Source organism: Simochromis diagramma, unplaced genomic scaffold (genome assembly GCF_900408965.1).
Source record: "Simochromis diagramma unplaced genomic scaffold, fSimDia1.1 OVJJ01000304.1, whole genome shotgun sequence".
Taxonomy (NCBI): domain Eukaryota; kingdom Metazoa; phylum Chordata; class Actinopteri; order Cichliformes; family Cichlidae; genus Simochromis; species Simochromis diagramma.
Genome location: NW_024387030.1, coordinates 1,291,904 through 1,310,360, shown reverse-complemented (window position 1 = coordinate 1,310,360; position 18,457 = coordinate 1,291,904). Strand labels below are relative to the sequence as shown.

General features: G+C 40.3%; 1 protein-coding gene across 3 annotated transcripts in view; it reads right to left on the bottom strand.

Annotated features, from left to right (window-relative positions):
* rock2a (rho-associated, coiled-coil containing protein kinase 2a) overlaps positions 1-15,841 on the bottom strand; it is a 42,932-nt gene extending 27,091 nt beyond the window's left edge. For all 3 annotated transcript variants that reach the window (XR_005697291.1, XM_040041733.1, XM_040041734.1), the window contains exon 1: positions 14,961-15,841. Coding sequence is in view for 2 of the 3 variants with exons in the window: in XM_040041733.1 (XP_039897667.1) it covers positions 14,961-15,059 (99 nt within the window). In the remaining variant the exon portion in view is untranslated. The remainder of the gene's footprint in view (positions 1-14,960) is intronic.
* Between the last annotated feature and the right edge of the window lie 2,616 nt (positions 15,842-18,457).

Below are 18,457 nucleotides of genomic sequence, written 5' to 3'. Positions count from 1 at the left end.
TTATTGCCAACAAAGGTTATGTTACAAAGTACTGAGTTGTATTTTTGTTATTGACCAAATACTTATTTTCCACCCTGATTTGAGAATAAATTCTTTACAAATCCTACCATGTGGATTCATGGATTTTTTTTTTTTTCACATTCTGTCTCTCACAGTTGAAGTGTACCTCTGGTGCAAATTACTGACCTCTGTCATCATTTTAAGTGGGGGAACTTGCACAATCGGTGGCTGACTAAATACTTTTTTGCCCCACTGTATCTTGTGTGGCAGCTCTACCACTTACAGGTATTTGAGAAAGTGTGTGAACAGCTGAATAAAACAAACCCAACATTAGACACACTCATTCTTGTTCTTCCTCTGACACACACAGTCTGATTCATGGACATTCCTGAAAAATGTGTGGCAGGCAACAAACAAAGCAGCTGATGAGTATTTACCCCAAACTAAACAGTGGCCAGTACATTATTACTCACAGATGTATTTCAGTTATTCTTGTGACATCTGATTACCTCAAACAAAACAAAACAAAAAAAATTCTGTGATGCGTGTTGTCCTGTTATATTCTTATTTTTCCCCGACAGGAAGAAAAGCTGGGCACTGTACTGCAGTATCGCAGACATTTCATAAGTATGACCCAGGGCAATGCAGGGAAACCATTAAATAAGCAAAGGACGGACTGTTGCTAACCTCTAATCGTTACAGCGTGTAACAGTAAGGAAGTCATCTATCAACTTTTGTCAGCTATGCATTCCTCAACGGTCAATAAGGAGCAGTTCGTAACACTGGACCGAGCCAAATGAGAACATGAGAACACGACGCAGTGCATACGCTGCATACTTGTCACTTTCCTTTTTCTTTTCTTTTTCTTTCATTATTGCGCTGTTAGGCGTTGTGATACAATCAGTTTCATCACTTCCTTTCTAGTCTTCTCCACTTTTTTGTTCTGTAGCCTCTCAGACTTATCTGCCCGTCCTCCTCTCTCCATCGTTCTCCGCTCGAATGAAATCGGCTTACGTCGAGTGAGCGGAGCACTCTGTTTCATCAACTCAACTTCCCCATTAAAGGACCGACCTCTCACAAAACTACTATTTAAGGGAAAAAAATACACACATGTGTGGGGGTGGAGAGGGTTTGCCGGGTGCGTGTTTGTGTGCGTGCACGTGCGTGTACATATACCTACATGCACACATGCGCGAGCATGGCAATACAGGAAATGATCCACCCCACCCCAGGGCTGGCAGATAATTTCACTGTGTCATGAAGCCAGTCCCTGTGTGCAAGTCATTTCCTCTGAGGCACCGTTACTGCTGCTACTGCAGCTCTATATTCGTCAGGCGGTGAGAGACAATGAAAAACACATAATGGATGCATAGTAGCAGTGTCCAAAATTAGCTCAATGAATCAACAGCAAAAATCCAACAACCAAGCATATTTTCATATAATAAATCGTCTTTTTGTGTCACATTGTAAATTTGATTTAGTCCATATTGTATGTATAATAAAAAAGATGACTACAAATTTTGAAACAAAAAGTATTTTAAATATAACATATATTTATCAGAAGTTAATCAGACACTGCCCGAGTACATGTCTTGATCACAAAACTCTGCTGATTGATGTTTTTAAAGTAAATCTCTCAGATTAGTCTTTGCCGTTTAGTGGGGGTTTATTAGGGATCGTGCCTGGCAGGTACTGGTGTGTGTGTGTGTGTGTGTGTGTGTGTGTGTGTGTGTGTGTGTGTGTGTGTGTGTGTGTGTGTGTGTGTGTGTGAGAGAGTTTTGTGCATTACACTCCTGATTTGTTTGAAAAAACACTTTCAGAGTAACCAAACATAATTTCTTGGCACTTTTGATGTGTTCCATTTGTCTTGGAAGTCGGATGTCGGAGTGACATTACCATCGAGATGAGTGTGTTTAAATAGTAACATGATGCAGCAAACAAACAAACAAAAATAAAAGAAGCAGGATTTATTTTGCCCCTTAGCAAGGTGGAGCCACTGATGCATTACTAACAACACAACAGCATAGTGCTTGTTTATTGCACAGCTACACAACGTTCACAGATAGAACCCAGTCAATGCTTTGCAAATGGCTTATTTATTTAGAGTCACAAACACACTGCAGTGGTGGCACGGATTTTGCACTTTTACTACCGCTTGTGTTCACAGCCGCACAGCCCCCATTAAGTTGGGGTTGGTGGAGCGGCTCCAACTTTCCGAGTTGAAAATTCCGACTTCATCTCGGAAATTCCAACTTCCAACTTCAACTGGAATGCACCATCGGCCACTGATTCATTCCCATGATGTAAGTGTTCACTGAGGCCATTTTAATTCGGCTTTGTAGAATTCTTTTACCATTTTTAAATACAAAACAAAATATGACACCATATGTGGCTGATGTACAGGAAGACAATCCCATTGATTTTATTTTGAAAGTCATGGCTGCCATTGCAGATAGCAGATATTCCCTACCAGCTTGTTCACCTTTCACTGTTGATGCTTTGCACAGTCTCTCTCGATCACTGTACAGACTGACTCTGTATTCTGGACTGCAGCTGGCGATAGATTCTCTCTGGCAGGCCACTCTAACCAGAATCTGAAACTGCTGGAGACATGCGACAAGCTCACACCATTGTTAACCGGATAAACATTAGTAATACTAGTCTGCAGCGTCAAACCCCAAGAGCCTCACTTGAGATGAGCCTATTGTTCGATTATAGATTTGTCACAAATTTAAATTCTTCAACAAAACTGTCAGAAAGCATAATTTTCTTGCATACGATACTTTTATGATAACGGCAGTTGCCTGAGCATGCAGGCTGGAATATGTTAGTGTCTGTTAACAGGCATACAATTTAACAAATCAAGTGTATTCATTTAGGGTACTGTGTGCATAGCTTAAGTCATTTTCAAAGGCGAAAGAACAGCCCACAAAACCACGACAGGCTCTGTGAAGTGACTTACAATCAGTCCTGCCGGCTATCTATGATAAAACAAGCAGCACTGCTCAGCATTTTCCACCAGAGACGGACACACGCCTGAGAAGGCCACACATGCAGCAAATGTACGTGAGATGCATCCTCTTTCCTGTCCATGCAATGAAAGCAAACATGCACAATACATCTTCAAAGTAAACAGAATGTAAGTGTCATTCACAAGTTCAGAAATTAACTGCCAGTAACCTGTCACATATTGTCAAAGTGAAACGGCTCAAACAGAAGACTGGAGAGAGAAAGCTCTACACCCAAGCCAGCACACCGTAAAAGATCGAATGGAGAAGGAATTCAGTTTTGCAGATTTCCAACTTTGGACATGAAAAAGTTGACAAAAGCTGTTTGCTGACAGTTGCCACGAGAAATGCAAAGTAAACACTGGTAACGCTTGGACTGGCTGCAGGCACGTAGCAAACATTCCCCATTTACAAGCTGGACCTCATGGTGATATATTTTTCTTATCCTTGTCCTTTCTGTATCCCTCCTTTAAATAAAATGAATCAAGTGTGGGGGAGGTACAAATAAATGTTACCATGGTGATGATGAGAGGCTCCACAGCGAGAGAGTGATATTATGTTGGTAGACACGCATTTGGTTTATTTTATTTTGTTTGCTAATTGCACCAGTCCACTTCAAAATGCTTTCCTGAACCACATTTATAGTAATTCTTACACTGCAGGATTAGCAGTAACCTCAAAGGTCATGCATAATAAGCCATTTAGTGCATTGGAGTTACACAAGGGAAATGACTGCAAATCGCTCTTTTAATTAACTTCCATTACTATAAAAAAAATAAAATAAAATAAATGTAAATGCAAAGGCGACTGGAAGTCTGTGGAAGCAGCATTTCATGAATATTAAATAAGTGGTTAAGTCTCTGGGGGAACGAAGCTGCATCAATAGTTTTAACTTCAATGAATTTGAGACAATAAACAATAAACAAGTAAATATATAACCTTAATAATAATGACAGTCACTAAAACCACAAAATACTGACAATACTCGTTCTTTGTTCCTCATTCCTTTAAAATGTGACATAAACTGCCATTTCTGGTCTTCATTTAGTCGTCTCCCCCCCCCTTAAAACAGGAATGTGTTTTAAGTCCAGTACACAGGCCTAGAAACCAGTCAGCAACCTCCTACCAGCCACCAATAACAAAGGCAATTTGTTTGTTCCCCAACTTTTTGGCAAATGGTTACTGTCTCTGCAATATCATTTGCTAAAGCTCCGATAAGGGTCCTGAAGACGGTTCAGTCACACACAGGAGGGTCACCTGAAAACACAATGTGTATATCCTGACTGACTGGCAAGTGGTTGCTTGAGAAAAAAGGTCGCAAAGAGGGTGATGCACCAAGAACATCCTTGCAACTCCTTTGGTCACTAGGAGATTGCCACAGTAGCCCCCGGTTATAGAAATAAAGCATAACTTTTACTGTAAAGGTGAACAGTCTCCATTCGGTTTATGTTACGTCTTTTTTGTTGTTGTTGTTGCAATTTTTAGCAACAATTGTAATCACAAAGAGGTTTTTGGTGCAGCACCCTCTTTGCCAGCAATTTCTCCTAGCAACATCTAGTAGCCAATGGGGTTATTGACTGGCCTCTAGGGCTATGTGACTGATGCCTTGCAGTCACTTAGTGATTTTTAATATTTACTGCATTTAAAATCATACATGTTTATTTTTTACATTCATGATTTTGGACGTTTTGGTCCTCTGTATATCTGGATATATAGCCCTTTCGGATAACTAATGTAGTGTTGGCTTCGCTTAAATTAAAGGGAATGTTTATTTCTGTAATAATGAATGTGAATAATTACAGATTATCCAGTCAGTTTCTTTAGCACACTTTGATATATAGTAGGCTACACTTCCTTGTAGAGTTATTAACATCCTTACAGTCTCCTTGAGCTGATAGGAGTATCTTCCCAGTCAGGCTTATCAGTATGAATTGCTATGTATCTATTAGATGGCTCTTTATCTTTGCTATACTGTAATCCAGCCCGTGGGTTATGGCTCGTCGCATAGCAACTCCTGCAAAATACAAAGAGCTGAGACTGGTTGAAGTCGCAGGAGGCAGGCATTTTATAAGAGCGCCGTTTAGGCACATTCTATTCTTCTCCCTTTTTATTTACCCAACCTGCCGCTGACAGAGCGGTTGTTCTCCCCACGCCTGCTTCCATTCTTTATCACCCTATAAAAAGCCACGTGGATCCACCAGTCAAGAATGCAATGATGTTAACCTGAAAGAAGCCAAAAGCAGAAAAGGAATAGCCCTAACTATTAAAAGTCACAACCTCCCTCTGCTCCACTTTTAGTCCACTCCCCCCCCACCACTCTTCCTCTCCTCATAACCGTCTCATCACTAGGCATGTGGAACAGAAAACAAGCAGCACTGCTCTGAGCTTTAAAAGGATTGAGCAGAAAGTTGATGTTTTGATAGAATTCCAGCAGTTTTAAAAATAGTTGTGTGGATAAATGGTGGGCTGGCCAGCCGGGCAGAGCGAGGGGACCTTGCCAGGCAGAGCCCATAAACTCTTCGAGAAAGACAACAGCAGGAATCCTGGGTTCACAAATAGCGCAGCTAATGTCTCCACTGGGAATAACAATTACTTCTTGCTCCTGAATTTGACATATTTTTGTCTCATGCTCCTGCGCCCTCCCCACGCTTTATTATTAAGTACACTGAGGAATGCGCCAGGAAAAAAAAGGGGCAAGGGAAGACTGCTTGCACATAAAAACTTAATCTCAAATCTTATAATAATGATGTTCTGTCAGCCAGCCATTCTGCTGTTTGACATTTAAACTCATGTTCTATCCATTGAGCACAAAGACTGCATTTGTGCAAAGCACACTTCATTTTTGCGGCAACCTGTCACAATTCATACTAAAATGTTGTTTTTACTGACAATTAACCCAAGGATTACATCAAGCCTGCCCTGGTTAATGGCTACCATTTTCCGGCAAACTGTTGGGCCTCAAGTCTCTGAAAAAAATTCCTCTAATTAAGCAATCCAAGAGGGAAACCGAACCCTTTCCTTAGAATTCAGAAATCCCTTTATTTTAAGTCTATTGCCACAGACTGTATAAAAGACAGACATAGTTTCTTAGTTTAAGAAGTGAAGCCAACCTAGAAGTTTCCTTAACCTGCATTCCTTTTAATGCCAGCAGGATGTGATGCCTGCAGTTGCAAAAATTACTTACAAAAATCTATAAGTAGTAAATGTTTTGTGTCATACTGAGTAAAATGTTCTCTGGCTAACAGCTTTCGACAGTCAAAGCCACCACTCATTCAGCACATCTGGTTTGAGCAGGAAACAGCAGGATGGCAACGGTGAAAAAAAATGCTCTTCAGAAGCTAACCGGTGACAACAAGGTGGCTATTTCCATATGTTCTCACATTTATAAAATGCTTTTCTAGCCTTTTCTAACCTCTTTAGGCTACAAGTTACATTCTAGCTGTGCATAAAGTGTGTTATTCTATACATTTCAAATACTTAATCTACTACACACCCACAGCCAAACCATACATGTGTTTGGACTGCAGAAGGAAGCAGGGTTCAAATGAGGCGAGTTGCCTGTGCTAACCACTGCACAACCATACCACCCAATATGGGGCAAATTTAAATTACAACACACACACACACACACACACACACACACACAAAACAAAAAACAAAACATAGCACTAAGATGACATCATTAGGCTAGGATTTTGTTTCGATCCTTTGGCATGTCTATGAGTACATTTGTATATAAATATTTTTAGTATAGACACAAACCATTTCAATTATAACTGCCAGCTTCAACACAAACACTCCCGGTCTAAACTCGAGTGCGAACATACGAATGTCCTTGTTTGTGTTTATTAAAGGCAGTGAACTCACTGACAATCTGTAGCTGTTTGGTAATGAGCAGTATAGCTCTATTGTTGCTGCTGGCTACACACAATGCAGGCTGTGTGTTGCTAAGATCAACTGAATAAATGTTGTTTGCTTGTGAAAATGGACACTAATGCGTATCTATGAGTGCCCGAGCCTGTGCATAAGCATGTGTGCATGACAGAAAGTTTGTGTATGCGTGTAGGAGGCTGTGTTTCACCAGCAGGTTGTGATGGAATGATAAGGCTGAGGCCAGATGGATTGTGCGTTATGCGTGGGAGCCTCCTGTTCTCTTCTCTGCTCTTCTCCCTCACACCCTCAGTTGAAACTAAAAATATACCAAGACTCAGGTATTAAACTCCTCAATGCTCGCGCCACCGGGGGGAAGATTTTGCACAGCATGACAACAAAGTCAACAACAGGATTTTTGCCGTCACTGTTAACCACAGAGCCATTTGCATAACTGAGTTCATGACCTTTACAGTTTTGATCGGTGTGGGAACTGAAAGTTCTTCAAAAGTTAAGTCTTCCTGCAGAGCAGTAAGATTCAAAAACTATGCAGGAAGGTCACAGAACCTGAGTGCTGCATTATAACCAAATCCTACTTTAAGTTAAAATATCAACCACAGTCTTTATGTCTAGACAAAAACAGCAAAGAGATTAAGGTGAAATCTCTGTGTGCATACATGAGAACCCTACACCACAGTAAACATCAATATCTCAGATTTCAGCTTTGCTTCTAGTCCAAATGTCATATTAAGGAGAAGTCTGGTTTATTTCAACCTGGCAGACTTCTAAATATTGTGTCTGGAAGAGTCATGTTAACTTTATATTCTCTGTTGTGGCGACTGAGGGAAATGTGGACTCAAAAAATATGAGAAAACTGGCATGCTGGCCCAATCACTACCAGTGTCTTTTGTTATGTGTGTGTGTGTGAGGCTGACTGAGTGTGGCCATAGTGTCAAAGTCCTTCCAATTCTGGTTTAGAGCAGGCTCAAAGTCCACAGAAGAAGAGCCAAATCACATGGATGATGACACAGGGAAGACAGAAACGCAGGAAAATAACACAAAGTTCCTGTAACACAACACAACTCAGGAAACTAGTACTGTTTCCTGCCCTCATGTTTGATGCAAAGAGGGGGGTCATTCCAATGCCACGATTGGAAAATCTCCATGTAAATTTTGAGAAAGTCAATTCTTGTGCTTGCATTCTTCCTCATTCTAAAATTTCTTCTCACATCCCTGTTGGACAGCTCCTGACTCATATCTTGTTCCATTTGTCTGAGGCATTATATAACGTGAAATCAAGGTGCTGAGAATTAGGTGTTTATTAATGTGTGGGTATTTTAAGGTGTAGACTTTGATTTTTGTTCAGTTAGTAATTAATTTTTTACAGCTGGCTAAGGAAAAGCAAAAATGAAAACTCGAGATTTATCAGAATTTATTTAAGTAATGTAATACAAAGTATAAGTGTTTGCATGAACTGCCTGCAAGTAGTTACAGAAAAACAGGTGATGGCTGTCCAAGATTAGCTCTAATCTTTTCGACTTGAGAGCAGCCGCTTCACTAGAGATTTTCTCAAAAATGTGTCCAACAAACTGTAACACGAGAAAAACAAGAGCAGGGGTACAAATGTGATCATTAATTAGCTACAGTACTGAGGGCAAAGAGCCATCTTCAAATATGATCTGGCATCAACTGCAAAGAACATATTATATATAGTTATAGACTTATGATGTTAAGGGAAATGACTGTGTCACTTTTTATCAACTCTCCGTTGTATTTCTTGCACTAATGTTGCAATTTAGCTTAAAAACACAGTCTGACTCAACCCACTGCCTGCTTTGATAAACCGCTGTTTACAGTGGTTTCAAAATGGTCACACTGGGCATATCATATCTGAACTGCAAGTGAAAAAAAAATAACAGTTTGAAATTGTATATGGGACAACATATAAGCAAAAAGCAATATACCTGTGATAGGGCAACACTGAGAAGTGAACATCAACACACAGATGTATAAAGTTGTATTCAAAATACATGCTGTGCAACACAAAACAATAATAATTTTTCCAAAATCTTAACTTGCTCCCAAATGTAGAGCAACCCATTGAGTGTCCAATGTATAGGAAACAGCAAATGAGGAAACAAGGAGGTTCATTTTGGACAAAAGTTCATTCTTGGCCAGGTTGGGTAACTTCCTGTGGTTCTCAGAGTGTAGCTGACAGGAAACCACCTGTCTGACACGTAAATCTTTAACAACCAGCATCATATTACTTTAATCACCAAAATTAATGAGATGCAACATGTCAATTAGTTAGCTTTATTAGTGTAAAAAAGGCAGGTGTTGGTTTTTGCCCTTATTTTGCTTTTGTGCTAAGCTACTATCTATGGTATTAATGATCTCTGCAGGTAAACATGCAACATCGACAACCAGCCAAACATCCCTGTTGTAATGCAAGACATACACATTATAATTCAGTAGAGGACCCCTCTACTCCCCGATTTGCGCCTGCAGAATCCCACGGTGGCAGCAAGCCAGCAGAGACCAGAGTGTGTCCTTGCAAGATGAGCTTTGCGGTAAAAAAAACCACGCCTAACAATCAGAACTCAACTACCAGACGACCCAGTTCCCTACATCAATATTTGTCCTACTCCTGAGTTATTTTTTAAGTTTGTGGAAATCCCCTGTAAAGGCATATGCTTTTAAGTTCAGCAACTAGATGATGTTTGCTAAGCCAATGAATAAATAATCAGAATTAAAATACTGACCTAAATAAATACATTTTTAAATTTCCCCTACTCTTTTTCTTTCTTACAGGCCTTAAGTGTTTTTTTATTTCCAAAAAAAGCCTCTGGTGGGCCATGTATGGCTTTAATAAACAAGGAAAACCCTTATCATGTTTCCTAGCTCTGACCACTAAAGGAGACCAGGAGCTGCATAACTGAAGTGAAGGTTGACATTTTAAGACTGCTGAGGGTTTGCACACCCAGAAGACGCCGGGTCTTCTTCACTGGAGTGGAGCGAAAAACCAAAAAAAGACCATGGAGAGGCCCAGCCGACTCACCAGAGGTGGTGTGGAGCCGAGAGACCGGCTTGTTTTGAAGGAAAAAAAAAAATTGGCTGGGGCCACCATCCCCAGTGCCTTATAAGGCAGTGTTTCTATCCAGCTAGCACACTGAAGCCGGGTCTGGTCTGCTGCTGCTGTTTGCCTGAGAGCAACTCAACTACACTCCAGAGAAGAAGCCAAAACTCAGGTTGACAAAGAGGGGATATTATTTATCCCAATAGCTACAGAGGAAGAAAGTCTAGTGTAGGTGAGAAGTGGAGTGACAATAAGTTAAAGGGGAGGGGAAGAAAGAAAAAAGCTGAAGAAAATGGGAGATGAGAAGAAAAAAAATTAATGGAAAAAAACAAAACAAAATGAAGCATATACGAGTAGGAATAGGGAGAGAAAAAAAAGGGCGTGAATAACCAGTACTAAGCAAAAGAGACAGCATATGTATTAAAAGGCTTTCCCAACTAATGCTGAATAAAAAGAGCATCACTCCAAATGATCTTAAAAGAAATGGACAGGGATTGCCCCCCAGAGATAAACTGGAAGGCATCATACAAGCTTTTAGCTCTATTTCCCATATCATTCACACATAAGTGCTGTGCATTAAGTTATCTGCACGCCCTGGGCCTGCAAAAGTATGAAAACACAGTTAACATACCTGCAGTATGTTTAACAAGCCTGAGGGGAGGGGCTGAGAGAAAAGTAGGGCCAGGGAAAAGAGATAAGGCTAGAAAGCGAACGGGGAAAGTGCAGGCAGGACAGAAGTCTATGGAACTTTGAGCCCCATGTATGGCTGCCAACTATTTACTCAGTGAGGTCATTTCCTTTAGGACAGCAGAAACTTGAGTGATTTGCAAATAACCTGTCCATATTTTAGTTTTGTCTTTTTCTTTAATTCCAGAAAAGGCCTCATCTTGTGCTTGCTCCTTAACAATCACTGCCTGTACTTGGAGCTGCCAAGTTAAGTCCTGCACTTCAGTCAGCAGTGGTGTCCTGCCAAATAACGATCCCTACCGTTTGCACAAGGGGAAGGTTGCTGAGACTTAAGGTTACGCTTGATCGAGTGCTGATAGAGGCAATATAGTGATCTACAGTTTATATTAACCACAGAGTGGGGCGGCATTAACGCATCATTTAAGTATTATTTTTTTCCCCTGGCTGTTCTGTGGCTGGATTTACAGATAGCAGCAGCTCTGCCCCATCTCATCACAAAAGTTGAAGATTGACTAAGGAAGGTGACTGAGTTTCCCTGACAGATGCTGCACATTCCTCCACGTCAGTTTTCTTTATCCTAAGGGAAGCCTGCCCACTGCTCCTTAAATGCATTACCTTCATGATCACTTAAAAAAAGAAAAGGAAAGGAAAAAAAAAAAGCACAAACCTGAAATTAATTACCGATGTTTCCTTCACTAAACTGTTAGTGAGAAGAATAAATAAAGGGTCCACACAATGTGGCTCCCTCTGGTACCGTTGCCATGCCACAATAACAGGGGATTTGTGATTCATTATTTACCAAATATGAGCCTGTGAGCAATTATCTAGGCACTTTAAGTAAGCATGTTTTTCCTTCACCTGCAAACCCCCCACCCCCACAACCCAAACAAAAACAAGATATATCTTAGCATTTATTGTTTGTGTGCATGCGTGTGTCTGAACACACCGAGCAGCAAAACTTCTTGATCCCAGCGACAGCACCGAGGCTGCTAAAAATGGAAAACCGCAGCCTGTTCTCTCCTACGCATGCTTCCCACTCAACTTTTGTCTCAAACACTCAACACCTCTCTCTCCCCAGCTCATGTGCAGGAAGTAAACACCACCGGTGGTCAAGTTATGCCGAATTCTTCCTCAGGACTTGACCAGGATTGCCTCAAGTTGTATGGAGGGGGACGGGAGAACCCCAGGGGAAGGGATGTATGGGAAAGGGGGGGGGGGGGGTGGGCTGAGTCAGAAGGGGCCCATTAAAAGGGGTGAGGTGATGCTTTTTAAGATAGAGCTGACAGTGTGTTTGCACTCTGTCACATCCAGTTAGGGGCCCCAGAAATTCAAACACCACCCTCTAACTTTAAAGCTAAAGTAGGCAACATCACACAATGTTGGCTAAAAGTTACAGTTAATAGGTCTGAAAATAGCTTGGGATTCCAGCTTTCCTAGGGTCCAGAAAATAACCGAGATCTAAATTTATTTTGGGAGAACAGAGCTGATCTAAATTGTCGGAAGACCTCTTTTCCCATTTAAGCCCAAAGTCGTGATATACACTGGTGTAATGGAAGAATTTTTCCACTGCCTTATGCAACGTTAGGTCATCACAAAACTTAAAGACAGACACATTTAAACAGTTTCAATTCTAATACATCAGTCCTTTGCCAAGTTAGAAAGCAAGAGTTATTTGATTGTATCAATAGCAATAATTGCAAACGCTATCCTTATTTGGCTCAACATCCATTACTTCTGGGCCATCGTCCATACCCTGACAATCACTGAACTGCTAAAGAAATCACCAGATGTGGGTGGTTAATGAAAGGTCTGCAATCAGGCAAGTCCATCGTCTGTTGGTCCAAAAAAAAAAAAAAAAAAAAAATCTTTCAATTGTACGTCACATAAGCGGCTGTACAAACAGGTCTGACTCATCCCCGCACAGGGTAAACACAGGGACCTGAGACATCGTTCACAATCTCATAACTTCTGACCACTTTACCTCTGAGGAAAAAAATTCAGGGAATGCACCGTCTCACTCCCCTCTCCCGAGGAAAGCAAAATAGAAATGGTTGCCAGGCTGTAGGTGAATAAGAACTAGCGTGTTGATGTAACAGCACACGGACAACCAGATTAAACAAAGATTACTGGTATGATTTTTTTTAAGGGAAGATAAACAAGAGTATGCAGATGCTACTGTGCTGATATTACAAAGCATGTTCAAATTTCCTTTTTTTATTGTTAGTTATGTGGAATCTGCGGTGTGAACTTCTTCTGGCTTCTGAAGTGGGGTGTGCTGGGAAAACTTCGAGAACCAATAGATCAATGGCCAACTGGAACATCGTCCCAGATCGCTCAACAAAAAGGCACTGACATTTATACCACAAGGGTTTTGGATTATCACAGAAAATAAACTCTGTGGCAAATTGAAAGTTTATGATATTTACATTTTTCTTTTCTTCAAATGGAAAAATCTCCATAAACTTGCACCAATATGACCACCACGAAGCAACTGTGTTTGCTGTGATGGCATTGAAATCCAAAAACAACTTATGTGGTCTTACTCAGCCACTTCCTCTTGTGGTGCCACTTTGGCACTTATTAAAAGAACAAAGCTAAAGCAAATAAAGAAGTAGTCACCCAACTTGAAGAAAAAGAAAAAGCTTGCAAGGGGAAAAAGGGGATCAGACAAATGACACATTATTAGAAATGAACAGGGAGACTTTTGCAGATATCACCTGAGGGAGATATTAAACCACAAATACCCAAATCAGTTGGCATTAAATGATGGTTACCCTGTCAGCTCCCAAGTGGTCAAAGTCCGAGAAAAGTCTGATTATCCCAAAGAGAAAACAGCAAGCGAGTGGTTGTCGTGGTCAAACTGCACAGATTATTTCCAGCAGTAAGAACACATCTGGCTTGGACAATCTCCCATTGTTTGCTACATCTGAGAAAAAGCTCTTTTGGACAATGACCAGACATGACTCTTGCTCCATGCTACATTCATGTATGTATAAACACACGCAGAGGCTATGTTAAATTTGAGGCCAATGTTCAAATGGAGGGGTAAGATAGCTGTCAGAGAAAGACAAACAGATGATAGATTTTACATGCCTCTCAAATCTAATCAAACGCAATGCTGTATGTAAGCACCAGAGCGTACTAAAATTACACCCTACAAAAACAGAAATATTCAAATCAAAATGATCTCCAGTCAGAATCTAATAGCAGCTGCTGAGAGTACAATAAACTAAACACATACTCACTGTTTTACCTCTTTAAAGTTAGTTTTTCTCCTTCAGCTACAAAGATATCATGAAACTAATCTTCAATGATTTTCATCATTACTACTACTACTACTACTACTACTACTAAGGGACAAAACTCCAGTTTCCAGAAGACTATATTAATTAACTGTAAAATTAATTAATTAAATTAATGAATTAAGCTGGTGGGCAAATATAGAGAACCGATTTAGGCAATATCCAGAAACAAAAAAGTAAGCCATTCTCACATTGTTCGTGACACTGACATGATATAACCTAACACTTCCAATAACTTATATATTTGTTTTCCTTAATACTATTGCTCGTTTATTATCTTGTCACTTATTTATATTCGGGAGGTCAAAGGGGGAAAACAAATGGAAGATAAATACAATTTAAATAATAATTAAGTGGAACTTCAGATAAAAATCTACACATTTACCTGAGTGGTTGAAACAGTAGGAGATACGCAGTTTTACAACTTCATACTAATTGTTTTCTTCTCATTAAAATAGATAAATGTTAGGTGGTACAGGAGTATGAGACAAATTTTCATATTTTCTTCTAGTTTCATTTTTAATTTAATTCTAAACACTGTTATTATATATATTTTCTGATATTAATTGCTGCCAATATGGTTTATTGGATTTTTGGCAGACTGGGTCCTCCATAGCCAACATCCTATTTACATACCAGTGTAGGAAGACTGCAATGGTTCTGTGGTTACATCTGGGACTGATAGGACTACAGTGGCTTGGTGGGCCCATATGTTATCTAAAAATATTAGTCTCCATGAAAACACCCAGGGGAGCTATCTCAAGTAGTTAATCCTAATCTGTAGACAGGCCTCAAAGAGCCCCAAACTGCTCTGTCTGCACCCAGATTTAACTATTAATCAGGTCTGTCTACAGTGTCTCCACCAGGCGATAACACTTAAATCATAAACTGCACCGTTTTAACATGAAAAGGTGTTTAAATGCAATTAGCTCACCTGAGGGCGTGCATGCTTGCCTAGCCATTCAGCGAACAGACAACATCATTAATAACCTATGAAGTGGATCCCACTTGACTCACCAGTAAACTTTCCAGGTTTATGGCAGATCTGGGGTCTCTGATCATGTCCTCCAGCTTCTTCAGCCGGGTTTCCATCCTCCTCTCGGCGCCCAGCGACATGACTGCGCCGTCGTTGGTGGTTAAAAGTTGGGTTTTAAAAACTAATGAAGAGGCTTTTCCAAACTGTTTGAGTTTACATGTGAACCCTCTTTGTTCCTGGCTAATGGCCGCAGGCCTGGCGGAGCAGCCTTTGGGCTCCCAGCCCACCCAAATCGCTTCCAACAGGAATGGTGTGCACAACGAGGAGAAAATATTCCCAATGCTTCCAAAAACATAAAACTTGCCAAGTGAGAGGGGGCCGTCAGTTAGCAAACCCACCCGGCTTTAAGCTAGGAATGACGACTTTGAACTATCACCTCTCGTTAAATGGAAGATGCATTTTTTTAAACTTGGCGATAAAGTTTGAATTTACCAGCAACAGGCAGCAAAGCAGGGCGTTTTCTTTGCCCCCTTTTTACTCCCCTTTCCTTCTGGGTTTCGACCGCTTGAATTTTTTTTATTTTTTTCTTCCTGGACTTGCTATCTTTAGGAGGGAAAAAATCCGCTTCGTTTCACCCCATTCAACAACGCTTTAGCCCGTTAGAAGTGGAGTTTATCCTCGGTGCTGCCACAAGTCCTCCGAACGGGTAATAACGTCTGTTCTCCCGCGCTGAATTTTTAATAAGCACTCGCTCGCCTCTTCCTGGATTTCTTCTCGCATTTTCGCATTTGTCCTCCTCGCTTCAAGACGTGGACGCCAAAAAAAATAAGTTTCTCTCGCAGAGAAAACTCATCCAGCAGCTGAATTCCTCACCGTACACTCACATCTACACACCAACACACACGGGGCTGTACTCTCGCACTCTCCGCCCCCTGACATCAACACACACACACCGAGGACTCAATTACCCATAATCCACCAGCCCTGCCCTCCAACCTGGATATCGCTTGAGATAAATTTCTCTTGTAATCTTTTAATATCAAAAACTTTAACTCTTCTCTTTAGTAGGTCAAAAGTATCCATTCTTTGTATAGTTCATAACTGTAATAAGTTTATATTTTTTTAACAATAAGTACGAGCAAGACAACCACAAAGATGATCAAAAGAAAGTACACTCTTTTCAAATTCTAAGGTTTTATATAATAAAAATAACTAGCTCGTCTGAGATTTTAGAATTTGGCAATACAGCTTCAGATGAGCTGGGAAATATGACATATTACACCATGTCTTTATTTATTTAGCACAAAATAAGCTGAAACACAATACAATATACTACTTAGGGGAATTCCTAGTGCTGTCACAGAAGCTGTCTTTGCAAAGAGTGAATAAGATAAGATGACAAATTCATTTTTAAAGTAATCCAGTCTGCATTTTAGGACTTTATATCTTCTATCTGAAGGTGACAGTCCACACTCAAGATGGAGGATATGTAACAAGTCTGGCAGAATACAGGTTTCTCATAAATGAATTGGATGGAGAGGTCCTCCGTTTACCTCATGGTGGACTGCACCAGATGCAAGAGCTGAAATTTTGCCAGGACAGAAAGACTGACATGCCGCGCAGATATGTCATACTTCGTAATGCACTCCAATACATTCTTTTCTGGAAAGCACCGAACACCGTTAGTTGGCATAACAAAAAGATATTAAAAATAATTAGATGCCTGATGCCGATAATCAAATCCACTTGATTATTTTGAGCACGTCTATAAAAGCAGAAGTTTTAGCAGTTTGCTTGTCTGCACCATTTAGGTGTGTGCAAACACAATGTCAAAGAGATACAACATCTTCACAGATCTTAGAAAGGCAGTTGCTGCTGCTCATCATTCTGGGCACGGTTATCTGGCTATTTCCCAGAAATTTAAAGTCCATCATTCTACAGTGATAGAGACAGTCTTCCCAGGAGTGGATGTCCCAGCAAATTCACCCCAAGGTCAGAGCATGCACATCTCAAAGAAATTACCCAAGAGCTACATCTTGGACTCTGCAGGACTCAGTTACCATGTTAAATGTTAAAGTTCACAACACGATTAGAAAAACACTGAACAAATGTACCTTGTTTGCAGAGTTGCTCATGAACAAATCACAAGACCTCTGGAACAATGTCCTTTGGACAGACAAGACCAAAGTGGAGATGTTTGGCCATAATGCACAAACACCTCATACCAACTGTCAGCATGGTGGTGGAGAGCTTGTGATTTGGGCTTGTTTTGCAGCCACAGAATCTGGGCACTTTGCCATGAGTCAACCATGATCTCCTCTGTATAGAGTCAAATGTGAGGCCTGACAGCTAAATTTTAGCTTAAACTGTGTCAATGATCCCAAGCACACGAGCAAATCTACAAGAGAGTGACTGACCACAAAAAGAATGAAGGTGTTGCAATGGCCCAGTCAAAGTCCAGACCACAGCCTGACTGAAATGCTGAAGTGGAGCCTTAAGAGAGCTGTGACTAAACAAAGCTCAGTGAACTGAAACAAAAATGTAAAGAGTGACCAAAATTTCTCCACAATGATGTGAGATTGACCCTAAACATGCTTCTACGAGCTATTGAGTCATGGGGTGTACTTAGTTTAGTCACACACTGCTTATGCAATTTGGCAGAGCTTTACTTAAATAAAGATGCTGTATAATATAATATAAAAACACAGATAAATAATAAATATAGGTAAAAAAAAAAAGAAAGTATACCCTTAAAATTCAACGGGACATAAAAAACGTACTCCTTACCAGGTCTTAAAATTACAATAGCACTTCTAATTAGAGTTTAACTTTAAAAAGCACTTGAATATATTATTTATAGCAGAATTAATTTGATGATCAGTTTTTCAATATCAGTTATTATAATAAGTCTCAGTGTTTGCGTTATTATATTTAAAGAAATAAAGAGGCAATCGAACCACCGATGTACCTTCACTTTGCTCAAACTAAATGTCACAATAAAGTTTTTTCCACTCTCTCTTGCATGTGTATGTGTGCAATTTCCCATACAGTAACAGTAGCAGGAAGTGATGCTTTTTAGATTTTCTTTATTTGGAACAGTCAGTTTGCATGAGAGTGTCACAGACAGGCGAGCAGATAAACACACAAGCGCCACCTGCAGAAACAGGAATGTTTCTTGGAAACAGCACTCATACCAGCAGATTTATTGTCTGTTTGACAGGGGATGTCTGGGAAATGCAGTCCAAAATAACAGCGACGATACAGGCTCAAAATGATCTACTTCTTGTTTTAATAAGCTTGTCTCATCACTCACAGTAAAGCACTAGGCTAAGATGTGCCATCCTGAGACCCTTGTGCTTCTTTGTAAATGTTATTGAATCATAACTCCATGCCGTTTCACTTGTACTAAACATAGATCTCAGTTATTTTGACCACATTTTAAGTGGCTCACACTCACCTGAATATGACAGTCATAAACACACGGGCAGTTTTTAGTTGATATAGGTGGTGTTTATGTGTAAAGGTGGAGACTATTTAA